The 19776-nt window shown below is 31.5% G+C and overlaps 1 protein-coding gene across 1 annotated transcript in view; it reads left to right on the forward strand.

The window, feature by feature from the left end:
* The window catches only part of LOC114337345 (matrix metalloproteinase-2-like), a 519978-nt gene that overhangs the window by 486039 nt on the left and 14163 nt on the right, over positions 1–19776 (forward strand). The window contains exons 5-7 of the mRNA XM_050643701.1: positions 10148–10312; positions 11629–11898; positions 13352–13581. Of these exons, the coding sequence (XP_050499658.1) occupies positions 10148–10312; positions 11629–11898; positions 13352–13581 (665 nt within the window). The remainder of the gene's footprint in view (positions 1–10147; positions 10313–11628; positions 11899–13351; positions 13582–19776) is intronic.

The following is a 19776-nucleotide window of genomic DNA, read 5'->3' on the forward strand; positions in this document are numbered from 1 at the left end:
CTCTGGCCTAATTAGCAAAATTCATTGAAAAGTTATTTACCAGCAATTTTATTGCTGGAATCGAATTATAAGATCCTATATATTAATAATATAGGTATGCAAAGTCCGCAGATAGTGTGCTACTTATTTTATAAACAAAATGGCGCCGACAAATCCTATTTTTTCAATTATTGCTCTATAACTCCGAAGATGATACCTACACCCGAGAGGGTAGAAGGTCTAAATATTATATATATATATATATAACTCCGAAGATTTTAATTTTACAACAAAAACACCCAAATAAAAATTCATCGCAATTAAATTCTGCATAGAGATATATTTTTTCCGATTTGCTCCGACGAAAATTTTCCTTGGAAAATGCGGGTTTTCCCAACAAAAACTCTAATTTTCAAATAAAGTTTTAGGTAAGAAATTATTAATCAATAATTAAATAACTTAGTGACATCAAAGCTTTCTTAGTGTAGATTTTAATTCCAGAAGCCGGTGAAAACTAAACGAATATTTTAGCAACAATTTAATGGATAATTAACAATTTACGATCGCAATAATAACCAAAATAATCATGATACATTGATCAAACTTATAAATATTATAAAGATGAGATGCTTATTTAATATTTTATCGACAAAATATAAATTTTTCGTTTTTTTGCATAATCTTTAAATTTTGAAAAAAAAAATAGTTATAATACGCTGGTCTAATTAGTAAAGTACAAAGGTAGGTTATTTACCAGCAATTTTATTGCTGGAATAGAATATTATGATCCTATATATTAATAATATAGGTATGCAAAGGCCGCAGATAGTGTGCTACTTTTTTTATTAACAAAATGGTGCCCCCAAATCGTGTTTTTTTTTCAATTATTGGTCTATAACTCCGAAGATTTTAACTTTACACCAAAAACACTCAAATAAAAATTCATCCCAATTTAATTCTACATAGAGGCATGTTTTCCCGATTTGCTCCGACGAAAATTTTCCTCGGAAAATGTGGGTTTTCCCAACAAAATCTCGAATTTTCAAATAAATTTTTTGGGCAAGTAATTATTTATCAATAATTAAATAACTTGGTAAAATAAAAGCTTTCTTGGTATAGATTATAACTGCAGAAGCCGGTGAAAATTAAACGAATATTTTAGCAACAATTCAATTGTTAATTAACAATTTACAGTCGCAATAACAACCAAAATAATCATGAGACATTGATAAAACTTAGAAAGATTATAAAGATGTGATGTATATTTAATATTTTGTCGACAAAATATAAATTTTTCATTTTTTTGCATAATCTTTAAATGTTTATAAAAATAGTTATAAACAAATTAACATTTCTCAGAAATTGTTTATTATATTCTAATTTTAAAAAATACTTAAAATGCGTATTTCAAAGGTCTTGAAAATGAATGCTTTAAAAAAATTTCCAACCATTTGCAAAAAAGTTATGAAACAGCAAAATAAATATACGATTGCTCCGTTGTTTATAATTTGTTTTAATTGTTTTAAAGCTTAAAAGTGAGTCTGTGGTACAATCTAATTACTCACAAATAATATCAAATATTAGTTCAATGGTTATATTTTAATCAAAGATTAAAACTACTTTTTTTTTGTAATTTTTAGCGCGAAAGTAGGCTTGATGCAGAGCCGGAGCTAAAATGTTCACTCGAAGCGACTGACACGCAGCATACATAATACTATAATTTTAAATTAGTCTAATTTTAAACTAAATTTTAGCTACAGTACTGTATTAGTCTACTTTCGCGCGTGTAAATTAAAAAAAATATATTTATAATCTTTAATTAAAATATAACCGTTAAACTAATAATCGATATTTTTTGTAAATAATCAGTTTGTACTTTAAACTCACCTTTACGCTTTGAAAGAAGTAAAAAAAATTATAAACAACGTAGCAATCGTATGTTTATTTTGCTGTTTCATAACTTTTTTGCAAATGGTTGCAAAAAAGTTTTAAGGGATTCATTTTCAAGATATTTGAAATGCGCATTTTAACTATGTACTTTTTAAAATTAGAATATAATAAAAACTTTCTGAGAAACGTTAATTTGTTTATAACTATTTTTTTAACATTTAAAGATTATGCAAAAAAATAAAAAAATAATATTTTGTCGACAAAATGGTAAATAGGCATCTCATCTTTATAAGATTTCAAAGTTTGATCAGTGTATCATAATTATTTTGGTTATTACTGCGACCGTAAATTATTAATTAACAATTGAATTGTTGCTAAAATATTCGTTTAATTTTCACCAACTTTTGCAGCTATAATCTAAACCAAGAAGGCTTTTAAGTTACCAAATTATTTAATTATTGGTAGATAATTACTTATCTAAAACTTTATTTGAAAATTAAAAAGATTTTGTTGGGAAAACCCGCATTTTCCGAGGAAAGTTTTCATCGGAGCAGATCAGGAAAAACATATCTCTAAGCATAATTTAATTTCGGTGAATTTTTATTTGATTGTTTTTGTTGTAAAGTTAAAATCTTCGGAGTTATAGAGCAAAAATTGAAAAAAAAACACGATTTTCGCGCGCTATTTTGTTAATAAAAAAAGTAGCACACTATCTGCGGATTTTGCATACCTATATTATTATTATATATAATCATAAGCTTCGATTCCAGCAATAAGATTGCTGGTAAATAACTTTTCCCAAAATTGGCCTATTTTCCGATAATCAGCCCAGACTATATTTAAATTACCCGTGGACTGGTCCATTGATCGCATTTGCATTTCCATTTGAAATTTCCTCTCAATATTGTGAATATCCCTGATATTATCTATGGCACTTCTCTAGTGCAGGCTGTGAGGTTATATAGTCATGCCATAATAATCATTTTGACTTCTTTTAAAGGATTTATCGTAGTCCTAACTCTAGTAATGTAATGTACTCTATGCGTAGTATATATATGAGACATCCAATACATACTTTTTGAATATAAGGTTCTAGTTTATGAGTGCAACTTTCATGAAACTTCCCTTGGCCACTCCAAATCATCGCAGATACTCCTCAAACTGTATTGACCCAAAAAATTCGTGTTCTACGGGTCAAAATACATAAAAAAACTTGAGTAAGTCCATGTGAATTAAAGAGACCGTTGTACCCCCCCTGGCGACAGGACTAAAGATTTTTGTCACAAATTCAAAGAAAAATTCAAATATGATTTTTAATTTGAAATATATCAGTCGCATACCATTTTTTTCTTTGAAAAAATTTAAACCGTTACCTTATGAGCGCCAAAATATAAAAGATTGTTTGAAAACTGCGCAATAACTACCTCTTAAAACTTACTAATTTCATTTGCATATCTCAACTGATTGCAGATCAATAGATAAATAGTCAGTTTTTAAGAAAAATTTCAACATTCCGTATCTCGGAAAAACAAAGCATTTGCGGAGATACGTTTATGTAGCAACTTGTCAATATTTTTCAAGCAGAATCAGCTTCTGAAGTTTATTGCACTTATTTAGTAACACCCTGTATATTATACAAATACCTATTATTCACATGGACTAAAAGCCGACATTTTGAACCTCCATAATTCAGAAACAATTGATTTCTAGGTCTTTTGTCAATGGAAACTTTTGATCAGTATGATCAAAGCTGCCTCTCTTAAAAGTTTCGGCCACTTTACCTCAAACCACTTTTACATAAGAAATGTTCCGGGTCCATGCTCTTAAATATACATGGATTTAACAACAATAAATTTTTGGTCACGTTTCAAAGGAGCTATCAGTCATTGGAAAAGTATATTACATCCACAAGCTACTAGTGAAATTTCTAAGAACTAATTTTCATTTGACTGCGCCATGGACAATATATCAAAGTTCATTTAAACTCTACAAACGTCTTATTAACGTTTTCATTAACACTTTACTTTGCTCGACACTATTTCTTTGATTATAATTAAATATGAAAGACGAGTCCTTTCCATATTATCGAATTTATACTAGTTTCTACTCTTCCCAACTATTCTAATTATTTTCTTACAGAGGCGGAACTCGGGATGTCAATTATGTTCTAATTCTGTTAAAGATAGAAAAGCTTAAATATAATTGAAAACATTAAAGTTATTATATTATGCTGTCTTCCTTTATTTAGCTGCCACTGTAATACTAAGAGTTCTACACGTATTTATTATAGTGGCCAGGTTCAAAAAAGATTATTAATTCTACACTTAACAAATCATTAACTTTTAAAGCTTTTTACAAATATTTTCTTTTCGAATAACTTTAAGAGACGTCGGCTTAGAAGCACTGTTAATATATTTTCTTCTGTCTTTTTTATTCGAGACATAGACGAATCGCCTGTTTCAACTTCAACCAGCTGAATCAACGATCAGATTATCGCTTCACCTTTTTTGGGGTTGACCTATCCTTCACCGTCCAGTTAGCGAATTACCTTGAGTCATTCCCCCATTCTTCTTTCATTTATTCTGCTAGTAATGTACCTATGTCATAAAAGTTTTAGCACAAAATATTTATCGGATTTTTTTAATGAATAAATTTATTTAAACACTAGCTGACCCGGCAGACTTCTGCCTTAATAGATAAAAACAAACTTTTGTATACAATAAACTTAAAATAAACAAAAGGAATTCGTAATTAATAAACAAAAAATGCTCGATGTGAATGAGGTTTTATTATTATTTTTAATTAATTACACATGTTTGAAGTGATAAAGTTTAGTTAGAAGTAACAAAATAAAGTTTGTAGTGCAACAGTTTTAATCTTAAATTTGCTTATCTTATAATGAATATAACAGCTTTATTTTATCTATATTCAAAACAACCCTGTATTTATGATTGGGTTCTGGGTGGTTCCAACTCTATAGGTGTTGATTAAATAAAATTTAATTAAATTAAAATTAAATAACATTAAATAAAATGAAATAAAATTAAATAGAATGAAATAAAATTTTATAAAATTGAATGAAATTAAATAAAAGTAAATAAAAATAAATAAAATTAAATAAAAGTAAATAGAATCTAATAAAAATAAAAAAATTAATAAAATGAAATAAAATAAAATAAACGAAAATAAATAAAATACTTAGAATAAATAAAATTAAATAACATTAAACAAAATTAATTAAAATTAAATAAAATTTTATAATTTGCTGCTGTTCTTTTCGTGTGCTCAGAATTTTTCTCCTACTTACGGTTCGTCAGAAAAGTTCCGTACCTATAGAGATATAGCAAGGAGTCTACCTACTTAATTTCGTATTTATCACGTCATTATTGTGAGAGTTGCAGCGTCATGGGCAACTCCCTTATGACGTACGGGTATAAAAAATATAGATAAAAACCTACTCCGAGTCCGGACAAATATATCTGCCAAATTTCATAAAAATCGGTCAAGTCGTTTCGGAGGAGTATGGCAACAAACACTGCGACAGGAGAATTTTATATATTTAGATGTTAAACATTTAAATGGCTATTAAAAAATAACGGTTGAAGTTAAAAAAGTGAAAATTTAGGGTTGAATGTATATTTGGGTTCTACATCATATAAAATTAAGAAAAAACAGATTGTCCAAAAAATAAAAAAATATATCGGGGGGCAATCCCCTTTTCATTTAGGTTGGTCGTACCACTTCAGAAACGTTCCCGGGTTCATGCACAATAACTTTGCTTAACATCATCACGTGATCAAATGGATAGTTTTCAAGTCTCTAAGGTACATACATACATACATACGTACATACATACATACATACATACATATATACATACATACATACATACATACACACACCGGCAAAATTAGCCGAACACCTTAAAAATGGGACATGTTTGATGTCTCGAATTTCATAAACCAGTAATCCGATTTGAGTGATTCTTTTAGTATCTTATAGCCTTATTATTTAAGAATATCGTTGTAGCAATATTGTTGCTAGACAGGTAAATATCATTTTATACCGGGTGTACCAATCATACTGTGTTTTTTTCTTAATGTTTGGAACACCCTGTGGAATATTCTAGCATATGTAAAATATTAAAATTAATACTCGATTGTAGACTTAGGCTTGGTTAACATTTTCCTTTTTGATTCATTTACTTATGTGAGATAATAAAAAAGTTATGTGTGTTAAGAACTATCCATGTTTTTCATCAATAAATCCTCATAGTAGAGGATTCTCATCATTCCTTTTTTGCTTTTAGCACCCACTCTTCACAATCCAATAGGTCCCAATAACGCTCGAGTTATTGCAAATTTAGCATACTTTCCTCCCCTACTATGAGGATTTATTGATAAAAAACATGGCTAGTTGTTAAAGCACATAACTTTTTTATTTTCCAACATAAGCAAATGAATCAAAAAAGAAAGTGTTAAGAAAGCATAAGTCTATAATCGAGTTTTAATTTTAATATTTTATATATGCTAGAATATTTCACAGGGTGTTCCGAACTTTAAGAAAAAACACAGTATGATTGTTACATCCGGTATAAAATGACATTTACCTGTCTAGCAACAATATTATTACACCGTTATTCTTAAATAATAAGGCTATAACATACTAAAAGAATCACTCAAATCGGACAACGGGTTTAGGAAATTCGAGACATCAAACATGTCCCATTTTTAAGGTGTTCGGCTAATTTTGCCGGTGTGTGTACATACATACATACATACAAACATTCATTTTTATTTATATAGATTATTATCTAACTATGAATATAGTTCTCATAAATTAAAGTCAATACTTAACTACACTATAAAATCGAATTATGTGAAGTGGTCCATTCTGCTCAAGAAGCCGGAAGTCGGATTAATTTCTCTCGACTTTTCATGAACTCACCGTCTTGACGTTTTTCATCTTGGGCTTCATGACAAGCCTACCTAGACAGTAAAGCCCAAAAATTCTCTATTTGGAGAAACTGCGATAACTTGGGGATTATCGTTTTTGAGAACAAAGGGTATGTGGTCTTGTTAACAGTATTAAGGACAGCCTAATTGTTATGAGGCATTATGTTATGGACAACTTAATTGTTATGAGTGGGGTTTCGTGGATCCGAGTTCGGTCCCGTGCCTAGGCCTCCCGCGGAACCGTCTTACTGCGAGGCTCTGAATTACTTTCGGGTGGTTGGATTGTCCTCTTTGGTTGCCATTTGGCAATGGAACTCCACTTTGGAGTGTGGGAAGAAATATAGTGTTATAGTTGAAAATTTTAAAGGACTAGTTTTAATGTAGTTCAATAGAAATCTTCAGAGCTTCAATGGAGTAATGAGAGTGATGATGATATCCAACCTCTGATTGGGAGACGCTACTTATCAAAGAAGGAGAACAAGAATATTATTAAAGAAACTGACTCAGTGAGCCACCCTGACGATTTCCATTTTCAACTGGTATTGGATTGATAAATTATTTTCTAATTTAGCCTAAACTTGGTTCTCTGTATATATATTTTCCATGGTTTTGATTATAGGTCTGGATCCCGCGTATGAAAAAAAAGTTGATTAATAGCAAGCTGAAAATTGGTTAATAGCTTAAGGGTGTCTAGTCGGACAACCTTTGATATATGGGAACACTGGAACAGGGGAAGTTTTAATTGTGGAAAAGGTTAAAAATTTGGAACGGTCAGACCACGAAAACGTCACATGTATTTTGTCCGACAGAACTTCCAATTGATTTGTTACCCTTTCATTAAACTCTCATACAAAAATCAGACTGCTATTTATCACCTGTCATAATTCCTGTCATTTGCAGGGGCGTAACAGAGGCCCCGCAGCATGAAGCTTGCGGGGAGGCCCCAATATGTCAGGGGCCCTATCTTGTCGTCTAATATATGTAAAAATGTGTTATTATTATATTATTTTACGCATAGATGAAAAATGTAAGTTGCCATAAACAGTGCATGAATACACTAGTAGCCCAGTAAATGACCGTTTTGGAGTGTAATTATCAGCGCCACGACGGATTTGCTTGACAATTTGGATTTAGGTTCTACTTAAACTTCAACTTCAAAGTTGGACTTGTGTCGTTGGTTGCTTTTACTTGGGAGGGCAAAAGGGATGAGCCTCAGGGGTGAAAAACATAGGTTTAAAATAAGTCCGGAAATGGATAAATTGACTAATTCTAATCAATTTTTGTTCTATAGAGTTTATATAAGTCAATACTTTTCAAGTTATTTTAGAGTGAAAATGTTAATTTTTCAACAAATAAAACACGTTTTCAAGCGGGTTTTAGCAAAAATCTAGCTTATAAAAAAACAAAAAAAAATGGTTTATTCATTAAGTAGGTATATCGACACAGTAAAAGCAACGTTGTAGCTCATGAAAAAATGTTCTTATTCGCCCAATTCCAAATCGAATATTTCAACGTGAAATAACCAAAAAGTGAAGCACTTTTTGGGGAAAACTCATTAAAGCTTTTTTTAAATGTTTAAAAAAGAGCTTTATTTTATTTTTTATAAAAGTTTTTAGCATCAAAACTAGTTGAAATACGCTCAAAATAAAGTAGGCCCCATTTTTTTGGTAAAAAAAATTATCGTGAAAATCTCCCCCCATTTTGCACCCCAAATAAAATTATTCGTTGGGGCTTTACCATTTACTTTATATTTACCTATTGTTTATATGATATCTATAACTTTGACTGGTTCGAAGTTCTTATTTTTGAAAAATATTGGTTTTATAGTGAAAAAAAATTTCTTTATTTTGGAAAATGCCTTTTTTTCAAAATAACTTATAAGTATTAGTCATACGAAAAAACTCAAATAGTAAAGAAATGTAAGTTTTGCTTTTGTAAATATTTTGTGTTTTATTTTGTTTTTTTGTAAGACAAAAATTGGTTAAGATGTGGCTGTTCAAAATTTGCATACACTCGTGATTACAGACTCGTTCAAGCCCTTTCAAAAATAAGCACTTTGAACCGGTGAAACTTACTAGTCATATAAAAATAAGTTAAGCAATTTTTAAAGCGGTAATGATTAGTTTCATTTAGGGTGGTAAATAGAGAAATTTTCACATTTTTTTTTAACCAAAAAAGGTTTTAACTCTATTTTGAGCACAGCTCGCATCGTTTTGATGCTAGAAACTTTTATAAAAAATAAAGTCTTTTTAAACACTCTAAAAAAGTTGTTCCCCGAAAAATGCTTCAGTTCTTGGTTATTTCATGTTAAATATTCGATTTGGAATTTGAGGAATAGGAACAATTTTTCATGAGCTACAACTTTGCTTTTACTGGGTCGATAGACTTCATTTTTTCATTTTTTATAAGCTACATTTTTGCTGAGAATATTTTTTTGATCAAATACATACTTACTTTTTAAGTTATTTGAGAAAAATCGCCTGAAAACGTGTTTTTTTAACAATAAACATTTCACTCCTAAATAACTCGAAAAGTATTGACTTGGCCACTTCGGTGGTGACACTGAAAATTACACGGTATCGCCGTATTTCACGTACATTCTCTGGGCTATATAAGTTTTTGTTACACTAGTCGCATTTAGTAATTTTTTAAAGGGGCCCCATTTCCAATTCTGAGGGAGGGCCCCGACGGAGTTTGTTACGCCACTGGTCATTTGACATATTCTACGTGTTCCACTCATTATAATTTCCATTTGGTGATAAATAGCAGCCTGATTTTTGCATGAGAGTATAATGAAAGGGTAACAAATCAATTGGAAGTTCTGTCGGACAAAATACATCTGACATTTTTGCAGTCTGACATTCCAGATTTTTAACCTGTTCCACAATTAAAACTTCCCCTGTTCCAGTGTTCCTATATATCAATGTTTGTCCGACTAGACACCCTTAACCTATTAAAAAATTTTCAGCTTGTTATTAATCAACTTTTTTCATACCCGGGATCCAGACCTATTAGATTATGTGGAATTTGTATGTCATGTGATATATTCATGATGTCTTTTAGTAAGACACAGTCCAATGCCTTCAATGGATCAATGAAATATATATAGGAAGGCTTTTTGTATTCTATCGATTTTTTGGCATTTGTCTTAATAAACGATTAATATTATTTAATCAATCATTGTTCATGTTTAACAATATTGTTTAAATACATCAACTTAAAATGAATGAGTCCATCAGCTCGCTAAGCTTATAAAGTTGTCATATTGTATGTGGTGATGGTATTATTAAAGTATGTAGTAATACTTCCTTTTTTCTTTTCAGGAACAAATCTTTTCAACGTTGCTGCTCACGAAATAGGACACTCTCTAGGACTGTCACATTCGAACGTAGAAAGTGCTTTAATGTATCCTTGGTATAAGGAGATGGAAAATGGATATGACTACGAACTACCAGATGATGACAAACAAGCCATACAATTCTTGTACGGTAAGTTATTTTTTACCAAAAATTTTTCTTTGTTTTTTTTTCTCCTTTTTCTTTTGTCCAGTTAGGAGATAAAATATCAATAGTCTTTAACATTACATAACGCAGTGCTATCGCACCACAACCCAAAAAGCTCTTGGTAAGTTATTCCAATCACCATAAAAAACGGACTTGGAATTCAAAAATCAGAATTCGACAGATAAATTAACTTATAAGAGAGAACAATATATTAAAGGATCAGAAGAAGATATAGAAGAATATTCTATATATCCTTCCCTGTATGTGTTCACGTTTATGGGAGTATATTATGGGGAATTATGGAGAATATATTAAATAATAGAAATCAAACGAACAACCACAGACTTCACAGAACAATCAACAAAACAGCCTATCTAGTTCGGATATATACAAAGAATGGATGAACAACGAATACCAAAGTATATATGTACTAAAATGGCAACCACAAGGAAAGAGAAAACGAGATAGGTCGAGAAAAGGATGCAGCTAAGGAATAGACAAAGAGTTGAGGGAAAGAAACAAGGAAGAAAGCTTATGGAACAACCACACGAAGTGGCGATTGGAAGTTGGAAAATGGCGGAGTACGTTGTAAACCGACATGTAGTAATAGGAGAATATATTAATCTAGAAGAAAAAGTGATGGAACGTCACTAAAACCCATTAAAAACAACAAGGCATGAGAACCTGAATGTATAGGGGCAGTATTATTAAATTATGGAACATCAAAATTGACATACTAACTTTGAGTTATTTATAAGTTAGATAAACGGGAAAGAAATCCCAAAACACTCGAAAAAATCACGTATTATGCCCATTCACAAAAAAGATCCAAGGGACTGTTACATATTTATAAACTACAAGTGTATCTCAGTGAGTAGTACATTTAGGCGATTGTACGGAAAAATATTTTAAAACTTGTTAGAAGAAGAATATAAACCATACAATAGAGAACATCAAGCAGGATTTTTGAGCTAAAATATAATTTTTGATCATTTTTTTACTACAATTCAACTAAATGGAAAAAAGTATCAAGAGGTCCCTTGAACACATGGATCAAAGTTTAATGTCGAAAAAAGCAACAAACGCATAATATCTGGAAGGAAGCAGATTAATTATTGTTATCATATATTTAGCTTTTCAGCCACTATTTCTCTTTCTTAAATATCTATATTCTGATTTTATTGGTTTATTTGTAAATGAGTCGTTTTGTACTACAAACTTGTTTCGTTATAAACACCATCAAATTTCACAGACATGTTTATTAGATATTTCACGATATTAACTATAATTTCCTTTTTCAGGTGCCCCAGAAGGCGGCAACAGCAAATGGGCCAAAAATCCGGAATACCATCCTCAACCTACCACTACAACGACTACTACTACCACGACGACCCGTCCACCTAGACCTACACCGAGGAGGAGACCTCAAAATCCTAGACAATACCCTTATCCAACATACTCACCATATTACCCTCAGAAACCGATGGATCCTAGTAAAAAGCATTACTACCCCAATCAAAATGCTGGTTATCCATATTCACCAGATAGAAAATATCCAAAAAAATTGCCAGGTGGGTTGCACATTATACCTGAATAATCGTGGTATCTAGGGGGTGCGGCCCTAAAGATCAACTGTCATCAACACGCCTAACTTCACGCGCAACTTTGATACATCCAAAATGCCAAAATAGGCACCAAGTTGGATACGACCCTATCATATTCACAGCAACTCGCATATATAATATTAACCTTCGGATGACCAAGGGGGATAAATTTGGACCCCAATGTATGTTTTTATTTAATAAATTAAGAAATATTTTCAATTTAAAACTCATTATTTTTTATTTGACTTTAATATCATTCTATATTTTACGAAAAAAAAATATTTTCTGAATTTGGAGTCAAAGAAGAACTCCCTTGGCCTTCCATATTCCAATTTTATATTAAGTAAATACCGTCTATTATGTGGAATTGTATGTAAGAAACCTTTCAATATTGAAAAAAAATTGTTTGTTAAACTTGTGGTGACGTAATTAGTGTATATTTTAAAATTTCTTTAGTTCTAAGTTCAGAATGATGATTCCTGTTTTTGTTCAGTTGTAATTAAAAATATGATTTAATATTTTTTTTTTATAATTTATTGATACAATAGTAGCATTAAAATTACGAATACATTATTACATTTCTTAAAACAACTTAATTTTTTTGTCAATTGTCATTTTTGATTTGGGGTCATTTTTTACCCCCGTTGGTTATCCGTGTAACAAAAAAGGTTGGTCGTGGTCGTCGGAAGGTTAAGAAAAATAATTATGTTGAACATTATAGTAATTGAATTAATGACGTATCAAATTTGCGCGTGAAGTTAGGAGTGTTAATGACAGTTGAGATTTTGGGATCGAGGTCTCTACGTGGTCCAACATTATCTTAAATTTACTATTCTAATTGGGAAATAAGGCACAATTGAATTTGAAAAATGGTTTTATTGACGTTTCGAATTCCACTTCGGAGGTCGTTGTCTAAATACAAAATATTAATAAATTAAAAAAAATTTGTTGCTTAGTAAAAGAATTCCTCTAATAATTTAATTTAATTTGACTCATTCATATCGGCAATTTACACATATATTATAAATTTTAAAGTAGAAGACTTTAAAATGGTATTGACAATATTTATGAGTTGCGTTCCTGGGACGACTTTATTGAAAGATAGTTCATTCGATTACATGAAATCAACTTTAACTTAAGAATATCCGTTACAAAAATCATAGTTTGTGATTTGTCTTTAAAAATGGTGACACGAAATGTTTAGAGTACCTATAAATCTTATTTTGTATTTAACACGAAATGGTTTAATTGATATTTGAAGTGTTAAACATTAGCTGATAACGACTAAATAATATTTAATAGAACATTCTCAAATTAGATCTATTTCAATACTTGGGAGATAAGGGTACCAGAATTTGGTGGTACTCAAAGGTACCGTGGGGAGACTAAGACATTTTAGAATATTTATTTTTTATTTTAGAGAGAAACTATCCGGTATCTCCTACCAAAAGATACCCGTATAGGCCTCCGGAGACAGCTCCCCCACGAACGTATGCCCCAAGAACATATCAACCAAGAGGACCTGAACGACATTATCCTCCAAATCCATTACCGCCCAGAACAACTGCCAAGCCCGCGCCAGATACTTGCAACACGAGCTATGATGCCATATCTGTCATTCGGCGGGAAGTCTTCATTTTCAAAGATGCGGTAACTACCTAATAGGGATATTTAAGACTAACCAAAAATACTACTTATTACATATTTTACAAATACCTCAGGAAACGAAACATTTAAAAATAAAAAAATTACTGGGAGGTATTTTTATATTTGGCTGTCACATAGTTTATTTCCGTTTTCTGTTATTAAATTTATTACATACTATTATTCATTCTATTATATTTTATTTAAAATCATATCTTTAACATCAACATTTACTTCCCTATCTCTATTCTTTAGTTACTTAACTGATCAGACGTAATTAATCAGTACAATAGGATTCTACTAAATTTAAACACACTACAATAGTCTCTTTCTGCATATACTGTTTTCCTCACAATAATCGAACCCTTACCATCATGTTAGGCAACCAACAGTACTTTTTAAAAAACTCTTAAAATCTGAATTTTTGGTTTATTTAGCATCCAATTCTTCCACGTCGCGTCAGTTCAATAATTTTTATATTAGTATATTTCATTTTATTAAACTAAATTAAACTTTCATCTTGTCATTTTACAATCAATGACGTCACATATTGAACCATGAAATATACCCACCTTAAATCTAAAAATCCATAAATTTTTTCTAGAGAGTTGCTAATTTAGACTTTACAATAGATTCTAATATTTAAATAATTTAAATTGCATTTTCAGACATTTATTAACAACCATTATATTTTACTAAAAATTCAAAATTAAAACTACACTTTTGAAGTTCTAAACTTAAACCAAGAATTGGCTTTATCCTGTCATGTCACGTCACTCTTGTCATATTGAATGTCCATTTCCTATTTTATCATTTGGTCTGTGCCCATTGAACTGGCAAGTAAATAGTATTTTCAAGCAGGGAAACATGTTGCCCTTTGAGCATGTATTCTAATAAATCTAACAACATCGACTTGTAATCACCATATTTTATTAAAATATAATATGTAAACCATATATTATGGGCTTACCACTTTAAATAGTGTGCTAGTTCCAACTACTCAGCAGAATGTAAGTATTCTCACATGTTTTTTTCTTTTTAACAGTCACAATTTCAACCTTTCTGCTTTAATCTAACGTGGAAATACTTCATTCTAGACACTGAAGATGTTCTGAATTAGAACGAAAACGTTTTGCAATCCATTTGGATGACATTTTAGATAGTTTTTAATAAACGATTTTATACCAGTATACAATTTGAAGTTTTTACTTCTGTATGAGTTTTTAAACTATGGTATACAGCCAACTATTGGGATTTTCCCATTGATTTTATTTTGAATTTTTATTAAGCACTTATATTTAAGTCAATAGAAAAGGCGTACCATCTCGTTGGTATCGAAATTTTTACTGCGCCATGTTTTTTATTAACATTTAAAAGAGCGACTTTTTCATTCATTTCAATGTTTTGAAAAAATTAGTGTACCTAAATAAAAATTTTCAACAGACGACCTTCTTGAAAATTCTTGGTTTAAAAAAAAAATTATTGCAAATTAAACCCGAAACTAAGCATTTTTTCAGTTGTTTATAATTATTAAAATAAATAATAAACAGATTTACACAGTATATTTTAAAATGTGAATTTTTATGTAGTTAATACCTACATATATGTGCAAAAGATGGGCCCGATCGGTAGTTTTTAAACAATTCTATTTGTTTATCTTTATGGTGTCGAAGCTTGGACTATCAATGTTGACTTAATGAGAAAGCTGGAAGCTTTCGAGATGTGGCTTTTTAGGAGAATTTTGAAAATACCGTGGACCGATCATATTACGAACGAAATGGTGTTGCACAGAATGGGAGGATACAGAGAACTTTTGACCACCTTTAAAAAGAGAAAAACAGCATATTTGGAGCACAAACTTAGAAATGATAAGTACGAGTTATTACAAGGGCGGATCCAGGGAGGGGGCCATGGGGGCCATGGCCCCCTCCGAGAATTTAAAAAAATAGAAGTTTAAATATTTGCAGTTCAAATATTTTTAGTTTTAAACACATACTTATATATGCACAAAACAGGGGATAGATATTATGTCTTCTGAACTATAATTGAACAAAAGCAGTAACGGAAGCTTCAAGAATGACATAGGATTTTTTGTAAATAAAAATGTTGATAATTTTACAAAGTGCCATTTGTTAGAACGACTTTGGCAGCCATCAATCGTATCAATTTCAATATTCTGTACACACAAAGAATAATAAAGAAATTAAGCGTTACTTGGGTCACCAGCACTTAGAACAAAGGAGTTGGTTGGTACTTTCGCACATTAAAAAAGGGATTGTTTTGCAAGTATTGCGTTTTATTTTTCTAATTAAAAAATTTGGTTACAATACAGGGATGGCAGCCCAAAGCCTTGTCACGAAACCTTTAACATCCTTTGCCAAACTCATGGGCAAAGACGGAGCCATACAAAACCATGAAGTTATCGCAACCCGCAAAAGTCAGATATTAACCAGATAGACCAGAGATTAACCAGATAGGTCTTTAAATATTTATTTTTCTTGATATAGTAGTCACGTTGTGACCGGCTGATTGACATAAAGTCCATGCCATTAAAATAATCAGATAGACTCTCAGAGGTCTAGAAAGATATAATCAAATAGAGAAAGACTACGACCAATAGTAGAGTCTATAGTGTTCTTAGGTCGACAAATTATTCCTCAAAGAGGCCATCGTGATGATGTCCTTCTGCTTCTGGAAGAAGATGCTGGACCTAGCAATGGGGGAATTGTTAAGGTTTAAAATAGCATCAGGGGATAAGACTCTTAAATAACACCTATCCACAGCATCCTCCCGAGGAACATACGTTAGTGGCACCAATCAAAGTCAAATTGATAACATGTTGTGGTGAACAAGTGATTGAACAAATAATGAATCAGGTTCAAAGTGCAAAGTTTTACCCTATCATATTTGACGAAACGACCGACGTATCCCACGTGGAACAGCTTTTTCTAAATTTGAGATACATATTATGTAGGAAAAATAAAAGATTACCCATGAGCGATGGGTAATCTGAAAATAATGAACTCGTACCAGTACTATAAGAACAGCTTATATAAGTATAAGTATTATACATGTACTTGCGATGGCCAATTTTTTTTTGTGACACGGTGACAGAAAAATACAGCTTGTTTTATATGTTCGTTCATAGGTAATCTTTCATTTTTCCTACTGTACACAATAACAACATTTGCGAAGACTTTGTCAAGTTCATTGACGATTATGAGAAGATAAAGATAATTAGTGAAAATCAAGAATGAGGGGAAGAAGACGGCCTGACAGGAGAAGCATTGGGAAAAATAGTAATAAACTTGTTGAAAGAACTGCACTTGGATCCGAAAAAATGTGTAGGAATCGGTACTGACTAATAATACTGTAAAAACGATAAGTTTTACGGCACTTTTAAAACGGCACTCAATAGTGTGTGAAAAGTGCCTTAAAACTCACCAACTCACCATTGTAACCCAAATTTTAAAAAATTACCCCCAGACCCCTGGTCTTCCTCCCAAAAAACAGTTCATGGCCCCTTCCGAAAATCGGTCCTGGATCCGCCCTTGAGTTATTACAGCTGATTATGAAGGGTAAAATTGAAGAAATAAGGGGTCCTCGTAGACGGCAAATATCCTGGCTGAAAAACATTCGCGACTGGACAGGGGTAAACACACAGACGCTTTTCAGAAAAGCAGAAAATAGAGACGAATTTTCAATGGTTATAGCCAACCTTCATTAGTGGAGTCGGCACTAGAAGAAGAAAAAAATCATTTTCAAATGTAGGTGCTATACCGGGTGGTGAATTGGAACACGGGCCATAGGAAACTCAATGTAAAAATCTAAACTGTTGAATTCCTGCTTCCCTAATTATTTTACATCAAAAGTCATAAGAAACTATTTGTAGAGAATTGAAATCTGTATTGAAAACAACTGTTAATATTGTTCTACGAACAATAATTATTCAAAATTTTGTAAAAATATAATACAATTTTCAGAGAAATACGCCAAAGTTACGCCACACACAGTGCAATAATGTGTATAAGATTGCATTCGGTGACAATGAATTTATTATTTTAACAATTTGAACTGTCAATTTCTTTATTTATTTTATCATTTATTGTTTAAAACACAATAAAGTTGATCAGATACCCTCAGTTGAGGAGAAAGTATTAATAATAAAGATATTTTCTTCAGTCAATAGTGTGCTCACTGTCAGTTAAATAGTAACGTGTGGCCTAACATGCCCACACATACCTACTGCGGTAAATACATTATATTCTTCAAAATTTTGGAATGTGTTTAAATCGTAGAACGATTGTAACTTCTGTTTTAATACAGATTTCAATCCTCTACAAATAACTTCTCATGACTTTTGATGTAACATAATTAGGGAAGCAGGAATTCAACAGTTTAAAATTTTACATTGAGTTTCCTATGGCCCGTTTTCCGATTCACCACCCTGTATACCTCACCAAACATGCTCAAATTTTCATGTTTTTGAAAAGGTATATTACAGTTCACCAAGAATAGCTGAAAGTCTGAAATTCTAACTGCCTGCGCGAACAATGAAGTGAGAACGCACTCGGAAGGAAAAAGATAGCCTGTACGCGCGGGTGAACTTTAAAATATAGGTACAATCGGAGACACAAATATAGAAACGTAAAGTTTGAATAGTTTCTAATAGGTCCCGTACACAATTATTATTACTGTCATTACTTTTCTTCAGTATATTCGTAGTATTTTTTTACAAAGTGAGATGTAATAAAATAGATCCAACAAAAACCGCTTGTGTTGCTATAAATTATGGCATTATAAACCAAAAATTATATTTTTATATTGACTATTTATACTTTATATTACCATTATATTGACCAAAAGGTTTCGGAGAAAAAGGGCGTAGGGTGCAGTAGGGTAATAAAGTAGTAATAAAATCGTCTATTGCAATACTAAATAGAAATTAAGATGTTCGGTCCCGGTGAAGCATAAATATGGTGTCTTTGTAAATACCAGTACATTTTGTTAAAAGAGATATTTAGATATAACCTTTCTCTTTCTCGTATCCATTTCCATAGCATTTGTCGTCATCGTTTTATTCAGTCCACACAAACTTTTCACTAATTTAAAATCAAAACTGACATTTTTTTCAGCGACATATTGCTTCATAGAAGCCCATACTAACTCTATAGGATTCAAATCCGGATAATATCTTGGGTAACCGTAAAACTGAATGTCCTTTATCCTCGAGTATTTTGTCAATTTCATAGGTTTTAAACAGAGGTTTGTGTAATTTTATAATGTCGTATAATTCAAATTTCAACATGTCATCTGTAAAGGAAATATTTCGCGTTGTCAGCCACTGCTGCATTTCTGCTTTCCTGGAAGATATAGTTGGACATTTCTCAGTTTGTACGTTGTGATACGGTGCATTATCAATCACTAAAACGCTGTTAGGGGGCAAATTTGGTATCAGTTTATCCTGAAGCCACTTTTTGTAATTGTCGTAGTTCATTGCATCATGATAATCTCCTGTTTTTCTAGTAGCTTTGTAGCGCAGATAAGAGTTTTTAATAAAACCACTTTCACCTCCAGCATGCACTATCACAAGCATCTGTCCTTTAGATACTGGTTTTTGTATGCCCTTGTTTGAACTATCAGACCAGCTCTTTTGGTAGGTATGAGATGAATGGACGTATGTTTCATCCATGTATATAATTGGGCGATTTGCGTTAATGTAACGTTTCATACTACGTAAGAAATTCAGTCTAAGATGTTGAATATTGGGCTTTTTCATTAATAATTTTCTATTAGTTCTGGTTTTTCGCCAACGAAATCCCATCTTTCTAATTACTGTTCGTAGGCTTTCTATGGAACCTGAGTAGTTGTACTCCTCTGCAAATGTTCTGTGTATGCGTTTCACAGTTGGGACTTGTTTTTGTTTTATACAAAAATCCATTATATAACGTCGAAGACGCCCTATATCAAAATCGCCCAAGCACGTTTTTGAAGCGCTTTTTTTTTCTCTTTTTGTTTGGAGTTACAAATGAGGAATATTCGCCATCTTCAATTAATTGCATTTCCCGAGCAATTTTTTGAACGCTGCTTAAACTAACACCTGTTGCCAATACCACACGTTCCTGCACTTTTTTCAAATCTCTACACGGTTCATTGTTTTTCGCTTCATTTATCATAAAATGAATCACGTTTGCTATCACT

The sequence above is a fragment of the Diabrotica virgifera genome, chromosome 2 (genome assembly GCF_917563875.1).
Source record: "Diabrotica virgifera virgifera chromosome 2, PGI_DIABVI_V3a".
Classification (NCBI taxonomy): Eukaryota; Metazoa; Arthropoda; class Insecta; order Coleoptera; family Chrysomelidae; genus Diabrotica; species Diabrotica virgifera.